At 44.5% G+C, this 24000-nt stretch overlaps 1 protein-coding gene across 7 annotated transcripts in view; it reads left to right on the top strand.

Annotated features, from left to right (window-relative positions):
- LOC130293821 (calmodulin-binding transcription activator 1-like) overlaps positions 1–24000 on the top strand; it is a 1711968-nt gene that overhangs the window by 19862 nt on the left and 1668106 nt on the right. For all 7 annotated transcript variants that reach the window (XM_056542963.1, XM_056542962.1, XM_056542965.1 and 4 more), the window contains exon 2: positions 2601–2719. In XM_056542963.1, coding sequence (XP_056398938.1) covers positions 2601–2719 — 119 coding nt within the window. The remainder of the gene's footprint in view (positions 1–2600; positions 2720–24000) is intronic.

The raw sequence follows: 24000 nt of genomic DNA, 5'->3' as shown, positions 1-24000 counted from the left end.
CGGTTTCCGTTGCCGCCCGTTAGCTCTGTTTCCGTTGCCGCCCGTTAGCTCGGTTTCCGTTGCCGCCCGTTAGCTCGGTTTCCGTTGCCGCCCGTTAGCTCGGTTTCCGTTGCCGCCCGTTAGCTCGGTTTCCGGTGCCGCCCCCTAGCTCGGTTTCCGGTGCCGCCCGTTAGCTCGGTTTCCGTTGCTGCCCCCATTAGCTCGGTGCTAAATGTACGGGTCTTTATAGCAAGTGAAAGTAACCCCTTTAAATATATTGCCCCAACAGTCCTCACATCTGCTGACCGCCAGTTGCAAGAATAAGCCACTTCAAGAAGAAGAAAAGCTCTGATAACGGCGTCACGTGACATCAGATGACGAGATGTAGCGTGCGCTATTCTGACTCCTACATTCAGAAATATTGCTTGTGGTTTTTTTTAGGGAGGTTTTGGTGCGCTGTGGTGATGGATCATGCACATGGTGATGCCACAAGTATTTTTTCAGAAATGTCTGGTTACTACGTATTAGTAACATATTATAAAGCACTCGACCTGGATGGTGCCAGATAAATTCTGCACTTGTTTTCATTGCTTGTGTTTATTATAAACCAATCCTCAAACAAATGACGTTTCGGCCATATTGGACCTTCCTTAGATTATTGGAGTTTTGGAGAAGATAAGTGCAATGGAGAAGGAATGAATGTGCGACCTTTATGCGCTGCGGCTGTGTGAAGTAATTTGTTTTGCTTTAAAATAAACACAATAAGCATTGAAAATGATTGCAGAGTTCATGTCTTATCCAAACCTTCTGGATTTCTGGATACATATAGCAAGTTTTCCAGCATAGAGTTTAATGTAAGTTGCATAAAATGGTGTCTCACTTGCGACTTGTCAGCAATTTTCTTTTTATGTCTAATACAGTGATCCCTCAACTTACAATGGCGTCAACATACAATAGTTTCAACATACAATGACCTTTTCTGGACCATTGTAACTTGAAATCAAACTCAACATGCAATGCAACAGACAGTCCAGATCTGTGAAATGTGTCAATGGCCTGAAGAAGTGACCAATCAGAATGGACATTTTACTGGTAAACCCCTGTATTACTGAAGGGTATGCACTGACTGGTGTCTGGTAGTACTTTTTAGGACACTGTGTACTGTCCAGGACCCTGAAGAAGCTCCTGTCCTCTACATAGACAGTGATTACAGCTCCCAGCAGATCTTACTTTTATATATAAGGATTTGCTTTATCTATATTAGTTTTCTACTTATTTTTCTTTAATCCTCACCTTTTCCTATTTTTGGATGACATTTTGGCAGCTTCAGAATCAATTACCGGGTTTCCATAGAGTTCTGGTCTCAACATACAATTGTTTCAACATACAATGGTCGTCCTGGAACCAATTACTATTGTAACTTGAGGGATCTCTCTAGTCATGCAACTTCAACACAGTAGCAAGCAACACACATTCCTTTTGTTGTGCAGTCCTAGTAATATTCTGATACGAGTATGTGATGTGGAGGTGTGTGTGTGGGAGCCATAGAGCACAAAAGTGTGTATTGTGCATATTGGGCTCCATGGACTATTATTCCTTTTTTTTTTTTTTTTTTTTTTCATTTTCACTGAATTTTTATTTTATTTTTTATAGCTTTACCTAATATACATCAATTAGCTTTCCACATGTCATTAAACTTTGTATTTCATCAGTAATCTGCCAAAGTATGCCAAAGTTTTCTTTTTAATGGAGTACTCCGGGATAAGGGATATCCTTAGGATAAGTTTCAGACTGTGGGGGGTCTGACCGCTTGGGCCCCCCGCGATCTCCCGTACGGGGCCCCGGCAGTCAGCGGCCATGTCCGACCACCGCATGACGCGGCAGCCGACACGCCTCCTCAATACATCTCTATGGGAGAGCTGGAGCACTGCATTTAGCAGTCTCCGCCGCTGCCATAGAAATGTATTGAGGGGGGCGTGTCGGCCGCCGCGTCATGCGGTAATCGAAAGCTCTATTTTGGCAAAGAACCAAGGGCCCCCGTACGGGAGATCGTGGGGGGCCATAGTGGTCGGACCCCCCGTGATCTGAAACTTATCCCCTCTCCAGTGGATAAGGAATAAGTTTCATATCCTTCTTTAATTGTATAACCTCTATTAAAAGTGAAAAATAAGAGCATGAAAAAGTGCCAAAAACACCTTTTTGAAAATTTGCTGAAATTGAGGAATTGATTGTAATCCAGTAATCCATTTCCCTATCCTTTTTTTTTTTTTAACCAACATTTACTTGGAACTCCAATAGTACATGAAGCCCAGTGTGTTGGGTTGTGTCCTGATCGTCTATCACAGTGATTGTGGCCAATCAGATCCAGGCGAGCTGTCAATCATCACACCGGGTGAAGGGTAACTAGTTAGAGTTGCATTTCCTTCTTCCACACACATACTTTATTGTAGACTATAATACCGTCTTATTCCAGGGACCCTTTCCTCACTGATCTTGTTGCGTAGTCCGTAGCTGACTTCATCATTATCGATGCCTTGAAACCGGTCTCTTAACAAATCCCCCCACCGTGTATTTCACCTATAGCCTCTTCATCCCTTTTTTTGCTTTTTTTTTCTTATTAGATGATCATGGAAACAGCAACGGCAGTCATGTAAAGATCTTTCTACCCAAGAAGCTGCTCGAATGTCTACCAAAATGTTCAAGCTTACCAAAAGAAAGGCATCGTTGGAACACTAATGAGGTATTTCAATTCTTCATGGGACTGCTGTTATGTTATTGTTTCTCTGTGTTTTGGCGTCCTCAAGGGACCCTCTTGGTTTACATGTGGAATTGAAGTGAAGGCTGTTGTTTTGGGCCCCATTGAAGGTGGTGTTGGAGAATGACTGACTAAATCCGACGTTTTACTGGCTTCTTAGCCACAAAGCAGTGAAATAAAAAAATAAAAAAAAGATCTTGTTTTCAGAGGGCATAATCCAGTGCACTGACTGCTGGGAGGTCCCGGTTGTGTGACAAGGTGCAATAGAGAAGATCATTGAAACTGTGGCATCCATTTGTAAGAAGTGATACATGACTTTAGGAAGCTCAAGGGAAACTGGTGTGAGTCCTGGAGCCTTGACCTGGAAAGGTCGGAGCAAATTGTATATGATGACTTTCCTCTAGATAAAGGACGCGGAGTCCCAATGGTGTAACAGGCACGTCATGTGTTGCTTGGCTGGAAAGTTTGTTTTTAGATGTGGAAAATGTCTTGAAATATGTCTTCTGTGGATTCCAGGGCCGTCATCTGATGAGAGATACTGCGAGGCGGCTGATGACATGGATATGTTATGTATATTGATTTTTTTTTATTTATTATTTTTAATGCTTTTATTTATTTTAAGCACGTTGTTGAAACAGTATTTTATTTTAAAAGGCAAAAAAGGATTTCCTAACCGGTGTTCCTCCAGCTGTTGCAAAACTACAACTCCCAGCATACCCGGACAGCCAACGGCTGTCCGGGTATGCTGGGAGTTGTAGTTTTGCAACAGCGGAGTGCACACTGCCTTGGAAACATTGGGCTGTATGGCGACATAGGTTGCGTGACAGCAAATCACATCTAAGTCAATCAAAAAAAATATATATGATTCCATGCGACTTTGTTAGTTGCAGTTTAGCTGTAAAATAAAAGAGAAATTGTAGAAATTGGAGAAGTGTCACAGCTCGCAGTCACGCGTGGCTTATGTTGAGGTCAGTGCTAGCAACTTTCAACCAAAAAATTCAATTCTTTTTGGATTATTTTTGTGCCGGGGTTCACATAACGACAGCATCGACAAGCATTTGCTGCGTCAGGTAGCCATAGCCATAATAGTTTTATGAATTATTGTTTAGTATAATATAGTAATGATGAGCATATTTATTTATTTTTATTATTTTTGTTATAAATATATATTTTTAAGTATTTTTTTATAACTATATTTTATTGACGTGTGTTTATTTTTTTATTTTAAATATAAAATTTTTAAGCTAATAAACACTCATACTCGTATGACTTTCATCTGTATTTTATTTTATAAAATATATGTGTGTATGTATATATGTATATGTGTGGATACAACCAAAGAATAAGTTGGCCAGCACTATTAATTCCAAACTATTGTAAAAACCTGGCTTGCAGGTGCAGGCTGCTGGGCTAAATATACAGCAACAGGAGAATACAGCAGCACACTGCCAGCACAAAGATATAGATGAAACATGAGTATATAGATAGAACATGGAAAGCTATACAGCTGTAGTGCAATAAATGAAGATCTGAAATTATGAGGTACTTAGCTTGCAAATTTGGCACCAAATAGCATGGACCGTCCCACCACGGTATGGTGACCTCATTCTGGGACGGACCCTACACTGTGTATATGCCTCTGTGTGAACAGTACAAAAGGCATTGCAAGGTCTGAAACATCCAAGGCACCTTATATACACCTAATAGAGGTGGGTGGGGTGCAGGAGCCAACATGGAGGTAGCCACTCCCCCGTATGTGTAATACAACCAAAGAATAAGTTGGCCAGCACTATTATTTCCAAACTATTGTAAAAACCTGGCTTGCGGGTGCAGGCTGTGTGGATAGATATAGTCGAGGTGTAAGAGTGGCACTGTGTGGGATTCAAATCCCAGGATCCAGGCGGGTGCTCAGTCCTATGTAAGACTTGAACAAAACGTCCCAAGTAATGTAGTTCCCAAAATAATAGGGTGGCACTCCAGCGATCAAAAGTAGAAAAGTGATTTTATTCACCCAAAAGGTGAAGCGACATTTCAACCTACTCAATGAGGTCTTTTTCAAGACCTCATTGAGTAGGTTGAAACGTCGCTTCACATTTTGGGTGGATAAAATCCCTTTTCTACTTTGGATCGCTGGAGTGCCGCTCTATTATTTCGGGAACTATATATAATTGTGTGTGTGCAATTTATTTTGTTTGTTTTTAAATATTAGAATTTTTTTTTTTTTTCGTTAACTTTTCCGTATTAATAAACACTCCTTTTTGGTATCATTAAACGCTCTGTTTTTTCTACCTTACTTTGTTGAATTGTAATTTCCTACCACACCTATATTTTGCTTGTTCAGAACATTTGTATCATTATCCACAGTTCTCTCTTTTGACGGAGCGCTCCTGGTGATAGACACGTCCTGTGTAATAGTGGAGGCTCTGAGAATATCCCTGTGATGCCGTAATGTGCAGTAATATTATATAATAGTTTTCTGTTGTGATGCTTTGACATACGGGTTAAGTTCCTTTTCTGTCAGTTCCTTTTAAATGTTTGAAGCCAGGGAATCTCTCAGCCGATAAGTGGTTTTAAAAATGCACGTTCTCTGCAAACAGCCAATTGCTGCGGCAGCACATCTCCAGCCATCGTGATGGCAAGGGCACTAAAATATTTAGAGGGCTACAAATTTTTTTTTTTCTTATTTCTCAGACATCTGACTTTTATATATATATTTTTGTTTTGTTTTAATCTCCTAAAATGCTGAAAAATAGTAAATGATGCAATTGTCAATGACGTGATGTTTTGTGGTTACTTATTATTTAAAATTGTTGTCTGCTTGTTTTAGTAAATATGTTTTTCCCATAGAATAGCATTTCAGGAAACTAATGCATTTTGTTTTTCCTCTGTTATTCCTCCTGAAAATGTTTGACAACTGGATGTTACCTTTCCCCTCTCCAGAGGGGTGTGTTCCTACATATGGACTGTTTCTATGTAGCAGCCAATGTAAATGTTTACAAGATGGCTTACTGTAAAGAAAGCCAGAAGAATAGTCTCTGGCTTCCAATAAGAAGAATTCACATGGGTAACTTTTATTTTTTTAACAAACTCATCAGCTGCTGTGAAATTTTGGGTGGGCCTCTGATGGTAGTTGTGGGGGGGCCTCTGATGTTAGTTGTGGGGGGGCCTCTGAGGTTAGTTGTGGGGGGGCCTCTGATGGTAGTTGTGGGGGGGCCTCTGATGTTAGTTGTGGGGGGGCCTCTGATGTTAGTTGTGGGGGGGCCTCTGATGTTAGTTGTGGGGGGGCCTCTGATGTTAGTTGTGGGGGGGCCTCTGTTGTTAGTTGTGGGGGGGCCTCTGTTGTTAGTTGTGGGGGGGCCTCTGTTGTTAGTTGTGGGGGGGCCTCTGATGTTAGTTGTGGGGGGGCCTCTGATGGTAGTTGTGGGGGGGGCCTCTGATGGTAGTTGTGGGGGGGCCTCTGATGGTAGTTGTGGGGGGGCCTCTGATGGTAGTTGTGGGGGGGCCTCTGATGGTAGTTGTGGGGGGGCCTCTGATGGTAGTTGTGGGGGGGCCTCTGATGGTAGTTGTGGGGGGGCCTCTGATGGTAGTTGTGGGGGGGCCTCTGATGGTAGTTGTGGGGGGGCCTCTGATGTTGTGGGGGGGCCTCTGATGTTAGTTGTGGGTGGGCCTCTGATGTTAGTTGTGGGTGGGCCTCTGATGTTAGTTGTGGGGGGCCTCTGATGTTAGTTGTGGGGGGCCTCTGATGTTAGTTGTGGGGGGGCCTCTGATGTTAGTTGTCGGGGGGCCTCTGTTAGTTGTGGGGGGCCTCTGATGTTAGTTGTGGGGGGCCTCTGATGTTAGTTGTGGGGGGGCCTCTGTTGTTAGTTGTGGGGGGGCCTCTGATGTTAGTTGTGGGGGGGCCTCTGATGTTAGTTGTGGGGGGGCCTCTGATGTTTGTTGTGGGGGGGGCCTCTGATGTTTGTTGTGGGGGGGGCCTCTGATGTTTGTTGTGGGGGGGCCTCTGATGGTAGTTGTGGGGGGGCCTCTGATGGTAGTTGTGGGGGGGCCTCTGATGGTAGTTGTGGGGGGGCCTCTGATGGTAGTTGTGGGGGGGCCTCTGATGGTAGTTGTGGGGGGGCCTCTGATGGTAGTTGTGGGGGGGCCTCTGATGGTAGTTGTGGGGGGGCCTCTGATGGTAGTTGTGGGGGGGCCTCTGATGGTAGTTGTGGGGGGGCCTCTGATGTTGTGGGGGGGCCTCTGATGTTGTGGGGGGGCCTCTGATGTTAGTTGTGGGTGGGCCTCTGATGTTAGTTGTGGGTGGGCCTCTGATGGTAGTTGTGGGGGGGCCTCTGATGGTAGTTGTGGGGGGGCCTCTGATGGTAGTTGTGGGGGGGCCTCTGATGGTAGTTGTGGGGGGGCCTCTGATGGTAGGTGTGGGGGGGCCTCTGATGGTAGTTGTGGGGGGGCCTCTGATGGTAGTTGTGGGGGGGCCTCTGATGGTAGTTGTGGGGGGGCCTCTGATGGTAGTTGTGGGGGGGCCTCTGATGGTAGTTGTGGGGGGGCCTCTGAAGTTGTGGGGGGCCTCTGAAGTTGTGGGGGGGCCTCTGAAGTTGTGGGGGGGCCTCTGAAGTTGTGGGGGGGCCTCTGAAGTTGTGGGGGGGCCTCTGATGTTGTGGGGGGGCCTCTGATGTTAGTTGTGGGTGGGCCTCTGATGTTGTGGGTGGGCCTCTGATGTTGTGGGGGGGCCTCTGATGTTGTGGGGGGGCCTCTGATGTTAGTTGTGGGGGGGCCTCTGATGTTAGTTGTGGGGGGGCCTCTGATGTTGTGGGTGGGCCTCTGATGTTAGTTGTGGGTGGGCCTCTGATGTTAGTTGTGGGTGGGCCTCTGATGTTAGTTGTGGGGGGGCCTCTGATGTTAGTTGTGGGGGGGCCTCTGATGTTAGTTGTGGGGGGGCCTCTGATGTTGTGGGGGGGCCTCTGATAGTTGTGGGGGGGCCTCTGATGTTAGTTGTGGGGGGGCCTGTGCGGTTAGTTGTGGGGGGGCCTGTGCGGTTAGTTGTGGGGGGGCCTGTGCGGTTAGTTGTGGGTGGGCCTGTGCGGTTAGTTGTGGGTGGGCCTCTGAGGTTAGTTGTGGGTGGGGCCCGTGTTGTCAGTCGTGGGGGCCCCTTTGCCGTCGGTCGTGGGTGGGCCTCTGTCGTTGATTGCTCATGGACAGTGCTGGTCTCATAATTATGTGGGTCTTTGTAGGTGGTCCTCTGTTGGTCGTGGGTGGGGCTCTGGTTGTGGGTGGGGCTCTGGTGGGTGGGGCTCTGGTGGTGGGTGGGGCTCTGCTGTTGATCATCGGCAGTGCTGTTCTCATAATCATTTGTATGTCTTAGTAGGTGGTGCTCTGAGAGATCTTCTGCCCTTGTGTCTCTTCATGAGAACTATGTAAAGTTTTCTTACTTTGTAGCACTAAGTAGCTGCCTCGAGCAGCCAGAAGAAGTAAATCTTTCCCACAACTTTGACCTATTATAGAAAAAGTAGAGACATAAAGCTGCTTCCATTTCACTTGCTAATGTATTTCCAAGGACTGTGGTTCAGGAAGCAGATGAACATTTTGTATCAAATGACTTTCTCGGTTTTTTTCACCCTCCGTGCATTTTATTTTTTAATGATTCCCTGTCGTTCATAAAGTCTGATATTCAAATGCTTTATTGCTTAGGATATTGGCCAATAAACAGCTGATCGGGGGCTCCACGTGATCCCCCTATTCTTGCTTATTTACAATAAGATCACCGGGATGATAAATTATTTAGTGGCAGATTAATTTTGGAAGCCATGATTTTGATAATGTGCTTGCATGCCTCATTTGCCGGAAAAATTGCAAAATTTGATTTAACATCTAAAGAGCGATTCCTCCAGTCTCGTTGCTGTAAGAAGAGCATATTTTCTCGCGCCAATGTCATGGACTAAATTGTCTAATTTAAATCAATGACTTTTCACACAATTCTTCTTCATCTTTTTTTTTTTTTTTTCTCCCCCCAAGCACAATACTCGGCACTAAAACCTTTAGGGAGCCGGAGACATCTTGCTTACAGAAATCTGGGTCGGATTTATGGACCTGAAAGAAAAGATATGGGCTCTGATTTCAATCTAAATATTCTCCATGCACGGAGGGGCGTACGGCTGCGGCTGCTATGGCAGGATAGACATTATCTTGTCTCCCTTCATGGTCTGCTATGTCTCTCGGCTTCTTGCTTCCCTTAACCGGGGGTCTGTACAATTGACATTATTGCTAATAAAGTAAACCTTTTGCCACTGGATCCCATAGGCAGATGCTCCGTTTTACTTATATGTCAGATTCTCTGTATACAGCGCAGTTCTATCACCTGTGCTGACCCGTCTGATTTAGTCAGTTCTTAGATCTGTGTTTTACCGTTCCTCCGTTATTACTCCTGGAAATGTAGGAATGTATTGACACTTGTTCGCCAGATGTCCGCAAACAATGTTACGTTTTGAGGGTCGGTAGGTAGAGAAGCGACATCACCATAATGCTTGTGAATGATGTTTATGGGCTCATTCATAAGGTGGGGAGCAAACTGATCATGGGGATCTGACCACTGGGACCCTTGTCAATCATGAGAACGAACAGAGGGCACCCTGCCTGCAAGGCCTCTGCTCCATTGATTATCTATCGGGCCGCCAAACGCTTCCAGGTTCAGCAATAAGAAATGTTCGCCAACCTCTTAGGGCAGAGTTTCCCAACCAGTGTGCCTCCAGCTGTTGCAAAACAGACAGCTACTCCATTGAACAGACAGCTACTCGATGCCAAGTAGACGGTCACATGACCATAACACAAATGGTTCACCAAGCCAACTTGTTACATAGTTTTGTATCGCTGCACCCTATTACCATTTACTAGTCTGTAAACGTTGTAGCAAACCCTCAGCTCTAAGTAATAACAGATCAAGATGAACAAGAATGTTATATTTCATTGGCAGCAAGCAGAGGTCTTGAAAATGCCGTAGAACTGAAACGAAGGATCGGTGTTCTCCAAACTGTGGCCCTTCAGTTGTTGCAAAATTACAACTCCCAGCATGCCCGGACAGCCGTTGGCTGTCCGGGCATGCTGGGGGTTGTAGATTTGCAACATCTAGAAGTCCACAGTTTGGAGAACACCGATCCTCCGTTTAATTTCCTCGCCATTTTCAAGACCTCTGCTTGCTGCCAATGAATGATAATGTTCTTGCTCATATCCTTATCTTGACCTGTTATGTCTTTCAGCTGAAGGTTTGCTACAATGTTTTACAGACTAGTAAATAGTAACAGAGCGCAGCAATACAAAACCATGTAACAAGCCGGCTCGGTGAATCAATTGCGCTACGGTCATGTGACAGTCTACTTGACATCGAGTATTTGTTCAATGGAACGAATTGGGAGTTGTAGTTTTGCAACAGCTGGAGGCACCCTGGTTGGGAAACACTGCCTTACAGAACAAATGGAGCGGGGCCGCATGCACAGGCCCTGTGCGCTCTGTTATTTTGGGGACAATTATGTCACAACTGTTGGAATAGGCAGGGGGTCTCGGCGATCGGGCGCCCACCCCTTATCCATAGAATAGGGGATAGCAAGCTGAGAATGAAATACCCTGTAAATTTGTATGGTTACCCATCTCACTTTACACCCTATAAGATGTAGGAGTATTGTCATTTGACTCTGGTGTCATGGAAGGTAAAAATCCACTCGGGTTGTGAGATGACGAAAGGTCCAGACGGACGATGCGCGGTTACCATCTCTCGGTCATAGATCCAATTTACCCAGATTAGAAGCTTTGTGTTTATTTAAGAATTAGTCCTAATTGGGTTTTCATCTGTTCAAAGTAGATTTGTAAAACGAACAGCGGATTATAGAAAAATTTAATCTGCTCCGTGTTTTTTTCCTTTTCTCTCTGTGGTGAGGTTAAAGGAGAACACAACATGTTACAGGAAATCCTGCTTGATTTTGTGTTTAGTTTAGTCATGTCTAATATGAAATATGCAAAATAAACCCCCTTTATGTCCTTTAGACCAGCCCCCCACCTTTTTATGAACCGGTCTTACTGTAAGGCAACTGGCTGCAGCAGGCGCTTCCTCCACCCCCCTTGATTTTCTAGAACCAGATACAACACATCTTCACAGAGGGATATAGGTGGAACTATCGTTAATCTATCAGAATTCCTCTAGTGGGTCCTAAATAATCTTATAATCCAGAAACAACAAGTTGAAGTGAGATGATACTGAGCAGCGAGGAGTGACGCATTAAATGTCAGTGTCTTAAAGTCCCAGACAGTTACAGCTTTGAATAAGTTAATGTTGTCATGTTAATACAGTCTAATCTGCAGGTAACATGTTATAGAGCAGGAGGAGCTGAGCAGATGATATATATAATACAGTACAATCTGCAGGTAACATGTTGTATATGGCTCCTGCAGAGTCTCCGTATGACATGTTCCCTTTTTGGAGTCCTGTCCTCTGCTCCTTGTGACAGATAACGTTTGTTTCTGGAAGAAAATATCTTTGGGAGCCGCTCTGTGGTTTATTGTTATCATGTGAACATGGAGCGATCCTGTTGCTAAGTGACAGACAGTACAAAGTAACAAATTCCAGTTTCTCCTTTGTCTTCCATTTTTTTTCTTCAGGGGGGGAAATGTCAAGGTTACAGTAAAACAAGTGGCTGTGACTGATGATGATCTGGCAACAATAGGCAATTATTCCCAAATGAGCTTCACCTTGGGAGTGAATTAATACCGAGATCCTATCAAGTCTCTGCTCAGCCTAATTGAAAGTCTATATTTTCCTTGTATGAACCCTCTTCCTGTTTGCAGCTTTATGATGTGTTTGTACATTGTGTTGTCAATACTAATTTTATAGCATCTGGAGTAGTTGCGTATTGTGCATTTAGAGGAATAGACCAGGGTAAGGAAAACACTGCTGCTGTCTTCCAACAGCGCCATCCCCGTCCACAGGTCATAAGTGATATTGCCCAGACAACGCTCTTTTTCCACTTTCCTCTAAATAGGTAGCTACAGTTTTGCTGCTTTGTATCAAAACCAGTATATAATGAATTTTATATTAAATAATGGGATTAGAACATAGAATCCTTGAATGTGTCTGCACATAAGAACCACTTGGCCCATCTAGTCTGCCCAGTATTTCTGAATACTATGAATAGTCCCTATCCCTATCTTATATGAAGGATAGCCTTATGCCTATCCCTATCTTATATGAAGGATAGCCTTATGCCTATCCCTATCTTATATGGAGGATAGCCTTATGCCTATCCCTATCTTATATGAAGGATAGCCTTATGCCTTATCCCTATTTTATATGAAGGATAACCTGATGCCTATCCCTATCTTATATGTAGGATAGCCTTATGCCTATCCCTATCTTATATGAAGGATAGCCTTATACCTATCCCTATCTTATATGAAGGATAGCCTTATGCCTATCCCTATCTTTTATCATGGGTTGCCCTATCCCATGCAGTCCCAGCCCTACATATGTAAATAATACATTTTCCATTCCTAAAGGAGATGTTTTCAACAGTATAAAGGTTGTCCTACATCTTCTATAGCTGTAAGCCAGAAAACTATTTCTCTTTGCCTCTTCCTCGCCGTAGACATGCATGCTCAGTTTAATTGCGTATGCATGCCTTCTGAATAGGCAAAATGTTTAATACTGCCGCTGCCAGACTCCTGTTGCTGACTTATCTTTTTGAGAACTAAAGAATCGGGCATGTTAAAATTCAGTACCCTCCCATGACATCTGCCATTGTTGGGATTTCACCAATCTGTAGGGTTTCCAAACTGCAACTCCCAGCATGCCTGGACATGGCATGCTGGGAGTTGTGTTGCAATAGTTCAAGGCACACTGGTTGGGTTACACTGTTCTAGATCCTGCATAGAGTTTCAGCCCAATTGTTAATGGCACGCACTGGTTTACCATCGCTCGTGTTGGTTTGTAGGGTGCAAAACTACAACTTCCAGCATGCCTTGACATGACATGCTGGGAGTTGTATTTTTTGCAATAACTCGAGGCACACTGGTTGGGTTACACTGTTCTAGATCCTGCATAGAGTCTCGACCCACTTGCTGATGCTACGCACTTGTATGCCACCGCTCGTGTTGGGCCTCTGTATGGTGCACACCCATTCATTTTCATGCAGTGCAACTTGTTTTATTTTTTTATTTTTCATCGATTTTTACCTTTTTCAAATCATAAAAAAGGGCCCTGGTAATTTATGCTCCTTCCTGTATTTCTCTCTCCTTTAAAGTGGTGCAAGTTGCTCATAAAAGCAAGCGGAGAGCGGAATATGTAAGTACATGATACCGCTGGGGCAGACAAATAACCGCCTCTGTGGTTCATTAGTGACATCGGGCCGGCTTCCCCTGGAACTGGAGTAAGGAAATATATATGGGATCTGTCAAAATGGAAATCAGGAGAACAAAATCTCCCTGCAAGTAATAAGTCTTAATTTTTATTATACCGGGGCGTATAAATAAGGACTGATTAAATAGTAAAAACAGGATGTTGTCTGGGATCACCTATCGGGTGTACGTTTTTTTTTTTTTTTTTTTTTTTTTTACTTACTAAATATCGATTCCCGTGTCCAAAAGCTTTTATTTAAGTAAATCTACAAGAGTGGTGTTGCTGTAAAAATGAGTATTTGTGGTGAAGAACGAAAAGAATTCAGGTCAAGTGGCAGCGAGAGAACTTGGTTTTATCGGCTGGTACCTGGCCGCACCGTAAATAAGCGCCAACCTCTTCATCCGGATGATGTCCTCCTGCGAATATTTTGCCATTTCCAGTCAATTCCCCCTGATGAAAGAAACCTGTCTGAAAATATAAATAACCCTGATGAAAGAAACCCGTCTGAAAATATAAATAGCCCCGGCAGTCAATCCGACCATTATTATTTTGAAAGTTAATTTGCAATGAGAGTCCATTATTCACCTTTTTTTTTTCTCGTCTCTCTCGCTCTCTTTCCTTTATTGGAAGTGAATGTAATAAGTTGGCAGAGCGGCGGAGTTACAGGAGGAGAATGAATTGCCGTCCTTGCTTTAGAATCCAGCTTTATAAATAATCGTTTGATTATGATTCATGGCAATGACAACTGTTAATCAGCACCAGGTTAATAGAGATTGGTATCTTTAAATGGAGCTGCCAGACTTTCCACTGGAACACCCCTTGAACTTTTTTCTAAGTGCTTTCCGCCTCATCAGCTTGTCGAATGTGGCTGCTGTAAGATGGGCTTGATTAGTACCTACCTAGTTTATTAATAAGCTGCAGTGATTGGGTTAAAAGTTACCACCCTGGGCGAACGCGAAAGGTTTACCAGACTTAAGCTGTCTGACACCAACCATAGTCGGCCATATTGGTATTCAGTGAGCTTCAATGTAATGAGATCCTCCCTGTAAGGGAGACCTCCTTCATCTGTCTCATTGTGCAAAGACTTAAAGGGCTACTCCGCCCCTAGACATCTTATCACCAAGAATAGGGCATAAGATGTCTGATCGCCGGGGTCCTGCCGCTGGGGACCCCCGCAATCTCCCTGTTGCACCCGGTGTTCGTTTAGAGCGTTGTGTGCAGCGCCGGATGCTGGTGACATCACAGCCACGCCCTCTCAATGCAAGTTTATGGGAGGGGGCGTGACAATCATCATGCCCCCCTCCCATAGACTTGCATTGAGGGGGCGTGTTCGTGATGTTATGTGCGGGGCATGACTGTGACGTCACGAGCCTCTGCCCTGCATCGCCAGTCACATCGCCGGTGCCGCAGCCGAGATTGCGGGGTTCCCCAGTGGCAGGACCCCCGCGATCAGACATCTCCTCTCCTATAGAGAATAAGTGGTCTAGGGGTGGAGTACCCCTTTAATAAGAACATATTTGATGCATGAATAAGTGGATTGTAGAGTAATATATTCCTCATCTTTCAGCTATATTTGTCTCGCTGCCCCATAGACTTATAATAAAGCCGTAAGACACTAATCGCTGATTGCCAGGGAGTAAAGTGCGCTACCACGCAATTATCTCTGCTTGTTTTACTGATTTGTGGGGGTCTCAGCACTGAGACCCCTACCGATATATAAAAATATTATATATTTATATATATAGATATATACATCTTTCTTTGACATGCCCAAACTTTTTTTTTTTAAACATGACAGTGCCCATTTAAGTTGGTGGCTTTCTACTCACTCTGAGGGGATCCCAAATGCCTCCCCAATCGTCATTTGAAGAATGTGAGAAATTCTGTAACCAACTCGTACCAGACCCAATAATTCACACCAAAGGCATTTGATATAAGATCCCTTCCTTCCAGCTTCTTATAGCTTAGGCAGTGTCGCCATTGTGCACTGTCCTGTTCTGTGTCTTTTTTTTTATTTGCTGATCTGCCCCAAAATGGGTTGAAGCACAACTGCTCCCACCAGGTCCCGACGGATCACAATGACTTGGATGGTGTCTGTCAGGGATCCGGTAGTTTAGCGGAGAAAAAATATATAAAATTAGTGCATGCGCTATTTTTTTCCCCCTCCACTTAAATGGGTACTCCGGCTCTAAGACATCTTATCCCCTATCCAAAGTATAGGACATAAGATGCCTGATCACGGGGATCCCTCCGCTGGGGACCCCCACAATATCGCATGCAAACGGGGGTGGAGTCGTGACATCACAATACTCCGGCCCCGTAGTCGTGACCCAGAAAACTTGGAGGCTGCAGCGCAGCATGCAGCTCCCATAGGTGGGTGCTGCATGCGAGATTGTGGGGGTCCTCAGCGGTGGGACCCCCACGATCAGACATCTTATCCACTATCCTTCAGATAGGGGATAAGATGTTTTAGGGCCGGAGTACCCATTTAACGCTCATCGTTTTGCCAGAATTTCCAGTCTGATGAAGCTCCACATAGGGGAGCCCAACAGCACTGTGAAAGAGGCCTTACTAGATTGTTCATTTTGCATCAGTGAAGTCACTTTAATGATAGTTTTTTATTTATTTATTTATTTATTTTTTGTATGTGAATTTTTAAAGAGTATGTGGTGTCCCGGTACCGCATCCTATATGGTACCAGTGTAGAAGTCCCCATAGCCAGAGTCCCTAGGACGTCGGGGTCCTTCTTATCTAGTCCACCCCTTGTCACCTCTTATCTAGGTATTAGTTATCTAGCAGTTATTTAGGATTTATATAAATATAATTGTACAAATGTATATAAATGGTTAGTTACCTGTACGGAGCGTAGCAGGACCTGCGGGTCACGTGATCAGGTAAACTCTATGGTTTTAAGCTTAAGGACCTTTGGAGGTCCCTATGACGTATTTTACCCATCACTCCCTGTAACGGTGAGTGACAGTTACTTGGACCAAGCTAAAACGGCCCTGCCCATATAAGGGAGCGGCGGCCTTTTCTCACTCTCTTGTTCCTGCGCTTCCAAGCAAGGGAGGATCTGCGCTGCTGTCATCAGTGAGTTAGGCCTGAGCCTTGCGGCGAGGGCTGATATCTTCTAAACTGTGAGTGTTCTCAATCCCTAAGCACTCTGCAAGATCACCGGACCTTATCTATCCCTTAAATCCGGACGGATCTTTCGCAAATTACCCTAAATTCAGAGACTTATATGAAAAGTCAAGGTCCGCAACAACTGTCAGTCATTGAAGTGCATAGAGACTGTGTTAGTGAGACTGTTGCTGTTCATTGCTTGCGGCACATCCATTTAAGTACCTTGTGGACCTTCAGTCATTTTATGCACCTATCGTTACTGGGAAGGGCGGCGATAGGCCGGAGAATTACCTCAGCATACTAGCCCTCAGCCTGGCGTCACAAACTATAGGGTTAACTTTAACCCCTCATCTACTGAAACACCCCAACTACCATACACCCCACAAGGGGGTGAACTTGTTAAATGTTACAATCCTCCCAGGTCACTGCCCCCATCATGATAATCCACCCCCGGCCTTTATTTTATTATTTTAGTTTTCTACCTTGATATTGCTCTGTATTTTCTGCTCAGTCTCAGTCAGATTCACAGACTGGGAAGGGGCGTTCCCCAGTAGGGAGACACCTAGTGGCAGCTTTTTTAAACACAAGTGAAACATAGAATTTTTTATTTTTGTAATCCGAGTACATTAGAATGATTTTTTATTTACCATAATGAGTGCATTAGCAAAAATTTGTTTTAACGAGAGTGCATGTTTAATTTCTTTAATGAAAGAGCTTTAATTTAGCCTTTTTTTTTAACCCTCATCCAGATGATCAGCGTTTGATGGCCGTGCCGCCTTATCGTGCCCAGTGTGTTTTTATTGACATGATTAGTGGTCAAACTTGTCTAAAAGTTCTCTTGACGGATCTAAAGAGCCTGACTTCTTGGTACGCGGATATTAAGAGAGGCGCTAAGTGTCTCAAAGAGGTTCTACTTGCCAGGACAATACTTTACCACATATTAAAGCTAAATTTCTTATTAGTTAATGGTTCTAGTTAATAGCCTGGATTATCCCCTGGAAAGCTATTACTCAGACTGTGTAACTAACACTCAACACGTCGGGAGGAGAAACACAACAGATGTGGTGTGCGAAGCGGTTAGCAACTTAGCATGATGGGATTTTTCATTCTTTTCCACTTTTATTACTACATTCCCTTTCAGCCATTGGTCCGGAAGTTAGAACAGCAACTTTTTTTTGTCGTACAATAGTCTAATAGTGGAGATTTTAGAAGGTCTGTAACCTGTTTTCATCAGGAGTAGTCACAGGGGACCATGGGAAGTGATCCCTGACAACACTGCTTTAGGTTATACTAGTGACCCCCCGACCTACGATGGCCCCGACATATGATGAAATCGACATACGATGCTTTTTTATGTCGGGGCCATCGCATTAAGTGCTATCCGGCAGCACCAAATGCTTAAGCTGCTGCCGGATAGCAGCTTAATGTTCCCCGATTGGTCCGGTAAGTATTACTTACCCCTCCACGATGCTCCGGGGTGCCCTCCGGGTCCAGCGCTGTTCTTCCGGTGTCTTCTCGGCCCTCTCCGATGACGTCAATACGCTGCTGCGCACGCCATCCAATAGGAATGGCGTACGCAGCGGCGTAATGACGTCGCTACGCAGGCCCAGTAAGGCCTTGCGGAAGAAAGCAGAGGACTGGAGAAGACAGAAGAGGACCGGAGAAAACAGCGGAGAGCCCAGCGGAGGCCGGGGTCACCATCGGGAGCGGCGGGGACACCATCTCGAGCGGCGGGGACAGGTGAGTACAGCTTCCTATACTTTACATTGCACGAATCCCTCAACATACGATGGATTCGACAAATGATGGCTCGTTTGGAACCAATTACCATCGTATGTTGAGGGACCACTGTATGTATGTGTGTGTGTATATATATATGTGTGTGTGTATATATATATATATATGCCGTAATGATCAGCTGATCGCTCGGAAAGCCAGAGTGTGCAGTCTACAAACATATATAAAGTCTCTTAGACTCCCTATAATTCCATACACAGTTTGCTCATCTCTCCGAGGAGGGTCCAGGCAGAAACTGGTATATCACTCTGAGGGTCTCTGCACCGGACTCCCTAATTTCCAAGACTTCTATCTTTTGAAGCAGTTGTCCCCAACCCAGGCCCTTCCAGTTACTCGATTGGAATAAAACATGAAAAAATTCTAATTCTGAATTCTAATCCTGGACTTTTGTTGGGCCTTAAAGGAGAACTCCAGACCATAAATATTGTCCCCCATAGTGCCGGCAGTAAAATAAAAATAAAGATATACCGTACATACCTTCCTCCGCTCCCCCGGGGCCTCCGGTAACCGGCTCCGGTCTCTGCCGCAATCCACTTCCTGGTTACCGGATGAATCAGCCAATCACCAGCCGTAGCGCATAGGCGATAGGCTGAGCGGCAGTGTGACGTTTTCGGCCCCGGCCGCAGGTGTCGGTGTAGTGAAGAATTTTGTGTCCTGAAGCGTTTTCACACTGCCGCTCAGCCTATCGCCGGGTGAGTCTGACTGCGCTGCGGCTGGTGATTGGCTGATTCATCCGACCACCGGCAACCAGGAAGTGGACTGCGGCAGAGACTGGAGCCGGTTACCGGAGGCCCCGGGGGAGCGGAGGAAGGTATGTACATCTTTATTTTTTTTACTGCCGGCACTATGGGGGACAATTTTTACGGTCTGGAGTTCTCCTTTAAGGACTGTGTTGGAGACCGCTGCGTCGAAGGATCTGCTGCCAGATACCACAGGACACCTTCAGCGGTCTGGTGTATTCCAGGCCTTGACAGGTTAGAGTTTTGGTATCATTAAAGGGGTACTCTGTTGAAGACCAAAGGATAGGGGATAAGATGTTAGTTCGTGACCTCACGCCACGCCCCTCCATTCATGTCTATTGGAGGGGCATGACTGCTAGTACATAAGTCATGCCTCCTCCCATAGACATGAATGGAGGGGGTGTGGTGGCAGGCATCGCCAGTCATTGGTCATGGAGAGGATGACAGGGGTGCCACAGCGGAGATCGCGAGAGTCTCCAGCTGGGGGACCCCCGCGATTTAACATAGTTACATAGTTAGTACGGTCGAAAAAAGACATACGTCCATCAAGTTCAACCAGGGAATTGAAGGGTAGGGGTGTGGCGCGATATTGGGGGAAGGGATGGGATTTTATATTTCTTCATAAGCATTAATGTTATTTTGTTCCAGGAATGTATCTAATCCTGTTTTAATGCTGGTAATTTTTCCTGCTGTGACCAGTTCCTGAGGTAGACCGTTCCATAAGTTCACAGTTCTCATGGTAAAGAAGGCGTGTCACCCCTTTAGACTAAACCTTTTCTTCTCCAGAAGGAGGGAGTGCCCCCTCGTCCTTTGGGGGGGGTTTAACCTGGAACAGTTTTTTCTCCATATTTTTTGTATGGGCCATTTATATACTTATATACGTTTATCATATCCCCCCTTAAACGTCTTTTCTCAAGACTGAACAATAGGATAGGGGATAAGATGTTTTCAGTGTAGTACCCCTATATGGGGACACCGTATTAGGTAGGTGGTTAGAATGTTAGAGTATTGTAATATCTTTTAGGTAGACCCCTGTGAAAACCCTTTGCCTCCACTCTGTGCCCACCTCTGTTATTAGCATGGTTCCCGACCACTCTCCTTCCGCCCTCGTTAGGACTCCTCCTGTCCTCGCCACTAATAACTAATAAATTACAATCATTACTATATAAAAAAAATCTGTTTTCTAATGATACCTTTTGCTCCTAACGTTATTTGTTAGAATCCGGATGTTGGTATTTCTAATTTATGCCTTTTTTTTTGCGTTCACTCGTTGTTGTGTCATAAGATCACAGAGATTTATTTAAACTGGATGCCCGAGAGGCCTGTGTTACCGAGAAAAGAAAAAAACCTCCATAATTACAGAAAAATGCTCGCTTTAAACCGGAGGATCAGCAAAGCATCACACGGCCCAGAAATTGTCTATTAATGAGGCAAACAATCGTGCTACTTTTCCTTCAGCTAAAATTAATCAATCATCAGTGGAGGCTGTGAATGGAAGAACCTGGTTTCCGGATAACCCAGGCTGGTGAATAAACTAGGACATGGGACGGCCACCAGCTCCGTAGGGACAGTCTGCTGTCTGTCTGGTCACCGCGTCTCCTGTTAATTCCTCATTCATCATAAAAGATGCAAACTGACCATCTCAGCAGCTGGGTACCTTGTTTTTTTAATGAATCCTTTCCTGGAAACTTTTTATCAATTTTTAGGATCTATTATTTAAAAGAAAATTCCACAACAGGTGACAACTTTTAAAGGGGTCGTCTAGTTTATGGGCAATGTACACCTATACATTGGCATTCATTAGCATAGCCAAGGTTTTTATTAGAGAATAATCTCGAGGTTTATGCCTTATGGCAGACAAGGGATTGCAGCAGTAATGATTGTGATTATATCACTGAAATCATTTCTTAAAGGGGTATTCCAGGCAAAAACTTTTTTTTATATATATATCAACTGGCTCTGGAAAGTTTGAAATTTGTAAATTACTTCTATAAAAAATTCTTAATCCTTCCAATAGTTATTAGCTTCTGAAGTTTTCTGTCTAACTGCTCAATGATGATGTCACGTCCCGGGAGCTGTGCATGATGGGAGAATATCCCCATAGGAACCGCACAGCTCCCGGGACGTGAGTCATCAGAAAGCAGTTAGACAGAAAACAGCAACTCAACTTCAGAAGCTAATAACTATTGGAAGGATTAAGATTTTTTAATAGAAGTAATTTACAAATCTGTTTAACTTTCCGAGCCAGTTGAGATATATATATATATATATAATATATATAATTTTCCATGAATCCTCTAGCTTTGCAGAGAGAGGGAGTAGGGGCTCATCACAACATTTTTTTCCAGGGAGACCAACCTTACTAGACTTAGTGTACCTGTGGTTAACAAAAACTTTTTATATTATAGTGTAGAAAATACCATATGTACCGTTGTACATACTCGAGTATAAGCCGAGTTTTTCAGCACGATTTTTCATGCTGAAAATTCCCCCTTCGGCTTATACTGAAGTGAACTCTCCACCTGTCAATCCCTTCATCAGTGGTCTTAAACCTGCAGACCTCCAGATGTTGCAAAACTACAACTCCCAGCAAGCCCGGACAGCCATCGGCTGTCCGGGCATGCTGGGTGATGTAGCTTTGAAACCTCTGGAGGTCCGCAGGTTGAAGACCACTGCGGCCATTGTCGTCATCCAGCACTTCCATCCCCTCTAGGGCTGTCCATTTTCACCGGGTTGGGGGGGGTGCCCTCTTCTCTGCGCTTCGGGCCCGGCCCCGGAGTAGTGACGTTGCCTTGACGACGACGCACAGGGACATTCATGCGCAACGTCCCTGTGCGTTATCGTCAAGGCAACATCACTAGTCCGGGCGCAGAGAAGAGGCCCCCCCCGATGAAAATGAACAGCCCGCAACAACTAATCCTCCACACCGGACGGTCCCTGCAGCACAGATGGCCCGGACCAGCTCACCCTAACTTCCCACCGAGGAGAGTATAAAAGGGGGGGGGGGGGCTGGATGATGACGAAGGCCGCAGTAGTCTTCAACCTGTGGACCTCCAGAGGTTTCAAAACTACAACTCCCAGCATGCCCAGACAGCCGATGGCTGTCCGGGCATGCTGGGAGTTGTAGTTTTGCAACATCTGGGGTCCGCAGGTTTAAGACCACTGATGAAGGGATTGACAGGCTGTGATGATGAAGGGGGGGGGGGGAATGATGACAGGGGTCTGGATGATTACATGGGGGGTGTGGGATGATGACAGGCGTTGATGATGACGGGGGTCTGGATGATTACATGTGGGGGGGGATGATGACGGGGGTCTGGATGATTACATGGGGGGGGGGGGGGGATGATGTATTTCCCACCCTAGGCTTATAGTCGAGTCAATAACTCTTGGGTTGTTGGGGTAAAATTAGGGGCCTTGGCTTATATTCGGGTCGGCTTATACTAGAGTATATATTGTGTATTTGTAATATACATTGGTTAATAAATGTATATATTTGTCCCTACAGCTATTGTCTGTGTGTTTCCAATACGAGGAGTCCAAATACAGGAAGTGTGGGTGGACAACCGGGGTCTGTGCAGTGAGGCTCTGTGACATGCCCCAACCTCACCCCTCAGGATGATTGACAAGCCTGTACAGATCCCTGCTTGTCCCGCCCTCACTTCCTGTATTTGGACTCATCATAGAGACACACAGGCAATAACTGCAGGGACAGCATTTTTTTTTCCCCAAAAACATAAAAATGTAATCAATATATATTACAAATATTCATCTAAAGGTATTATCTATATTATATCAAAAGTTTTTGTTAACCACTGGTACACTTTAAGCAACTTCAACTACTGAGACTCATAAGTGGGTTGGTGTCAGTTCACACTACATGCACTTTTGATATTTTTCCTTAGTCATAGTGCGTTTTATAGAGAAATCTTACCATGAAGAGAAAGTGATTTGAACTATATTCACAATTGAGGTGTTTTATGAAGATTGGAAGTCTACAACATTTTTACTACATTTCACTGCATTTATTCAGCATATTCTTTTTACACATTATACATAGACATGTATTAGTCTATTGTTATAGCTACTATATTTCCTGATTGCACAGAGATTAGCAGCAGTATACACATAGAGCTAGGGGGAGGTGTATAACTACTTTATATATATATATATATATATATATATATATATATATCTATATATGTCTCAATAAAAAAGAACTTGGCACTCAATTTTAGAGATTCTTGTATATTTTATTAATGCAATCCAGTATTTCTGGATCGCTTTAATAAAATATGCAATAAACTCTAAAATTGAGTGCCAAGTTCTTCTTTATTGATTACAAAGGGATTGGAATCCCACTTGTGCACCACCAAGGAGAATTCCATATATTTCTTTAACTTCTATATATTTTGATCCCATAGAGAGAAAGCTGGAGGGTAGTTGTATAGTTACTATATATATCCTGATCCCATAGAGATAGCAGCAGTATAGAGCTGGAGGGGAGGGGTAAAACTACTATATATGTGATTAGAAGAGCAGTGAACCAGCACTTGCACTATTGAAGGGGGTTAAATATGCAGCTGGTGATTGAACACTGGAAACCTAGCCCGATCCTGGAATCCGGGTGCATAATCCCAATACAACACAATGTGGAAAATGTCGATAGAAAAAAGGAGACTGCACTCACCGTCCAGTGATCATATCTTTACTGTAATCAGTTTGGCATCAATACAACATGCAGGACAGGCATCAGCGAGTAAGAGGCAGAGGTGATGACGGGACAGTACTGTTTCGCACGCTTAGAATGCTTCCACTAGCCGCTAAACATGCGAAACAGCACTGTCCCGTCATCACCTCAGCCTCTTACTCTCTGATGCCTGTGCTGCACGTTGTATTGATGCCTAACTGATTACAGTCACTGGACGGTGAGTGCAGTCTCCTTTTATTTTATCGACAATAACTACTATATATCCAGATCCCATAGAGATAGCAGAAGCAGTATACAGACAGAGCTAAATGAGGTGTATAACTAGTACAGTGACCCCCCCCCCCGACCTACAATGGCCCCAACATACAATCATTTCAAGATACGATGGCCTCTCAGAGGCCATCACATGTTGAAGGCATCATCAGCATACGATGCTTTTGTATGTCGGGGCCATCGCATAAACGGCTATCTGGCAGTGCTGACAGCTTCAGCTGCCACTGGATAGCCGTTACGGTGCCCCGTGTGG

Source organism: Hyla sarda, chromosome 10 (genome assembly GCF_029499605.1).
Source record: "Hyla sarda isolate aHylSar1 chromosome 10, aHylSar1.hap1, whole genome shotgun sequence".
In the NCBI taxonomy this organism is placed as follows: domain Eukaryota; kingdom Metazoa; phylum Chordata; class Amphibia; order Anura; family Hylidae; genus Hyla; species Hyla sarda.
This window is presented reverse-complemented; position numbering and strand designations above follow the sequence as displayed.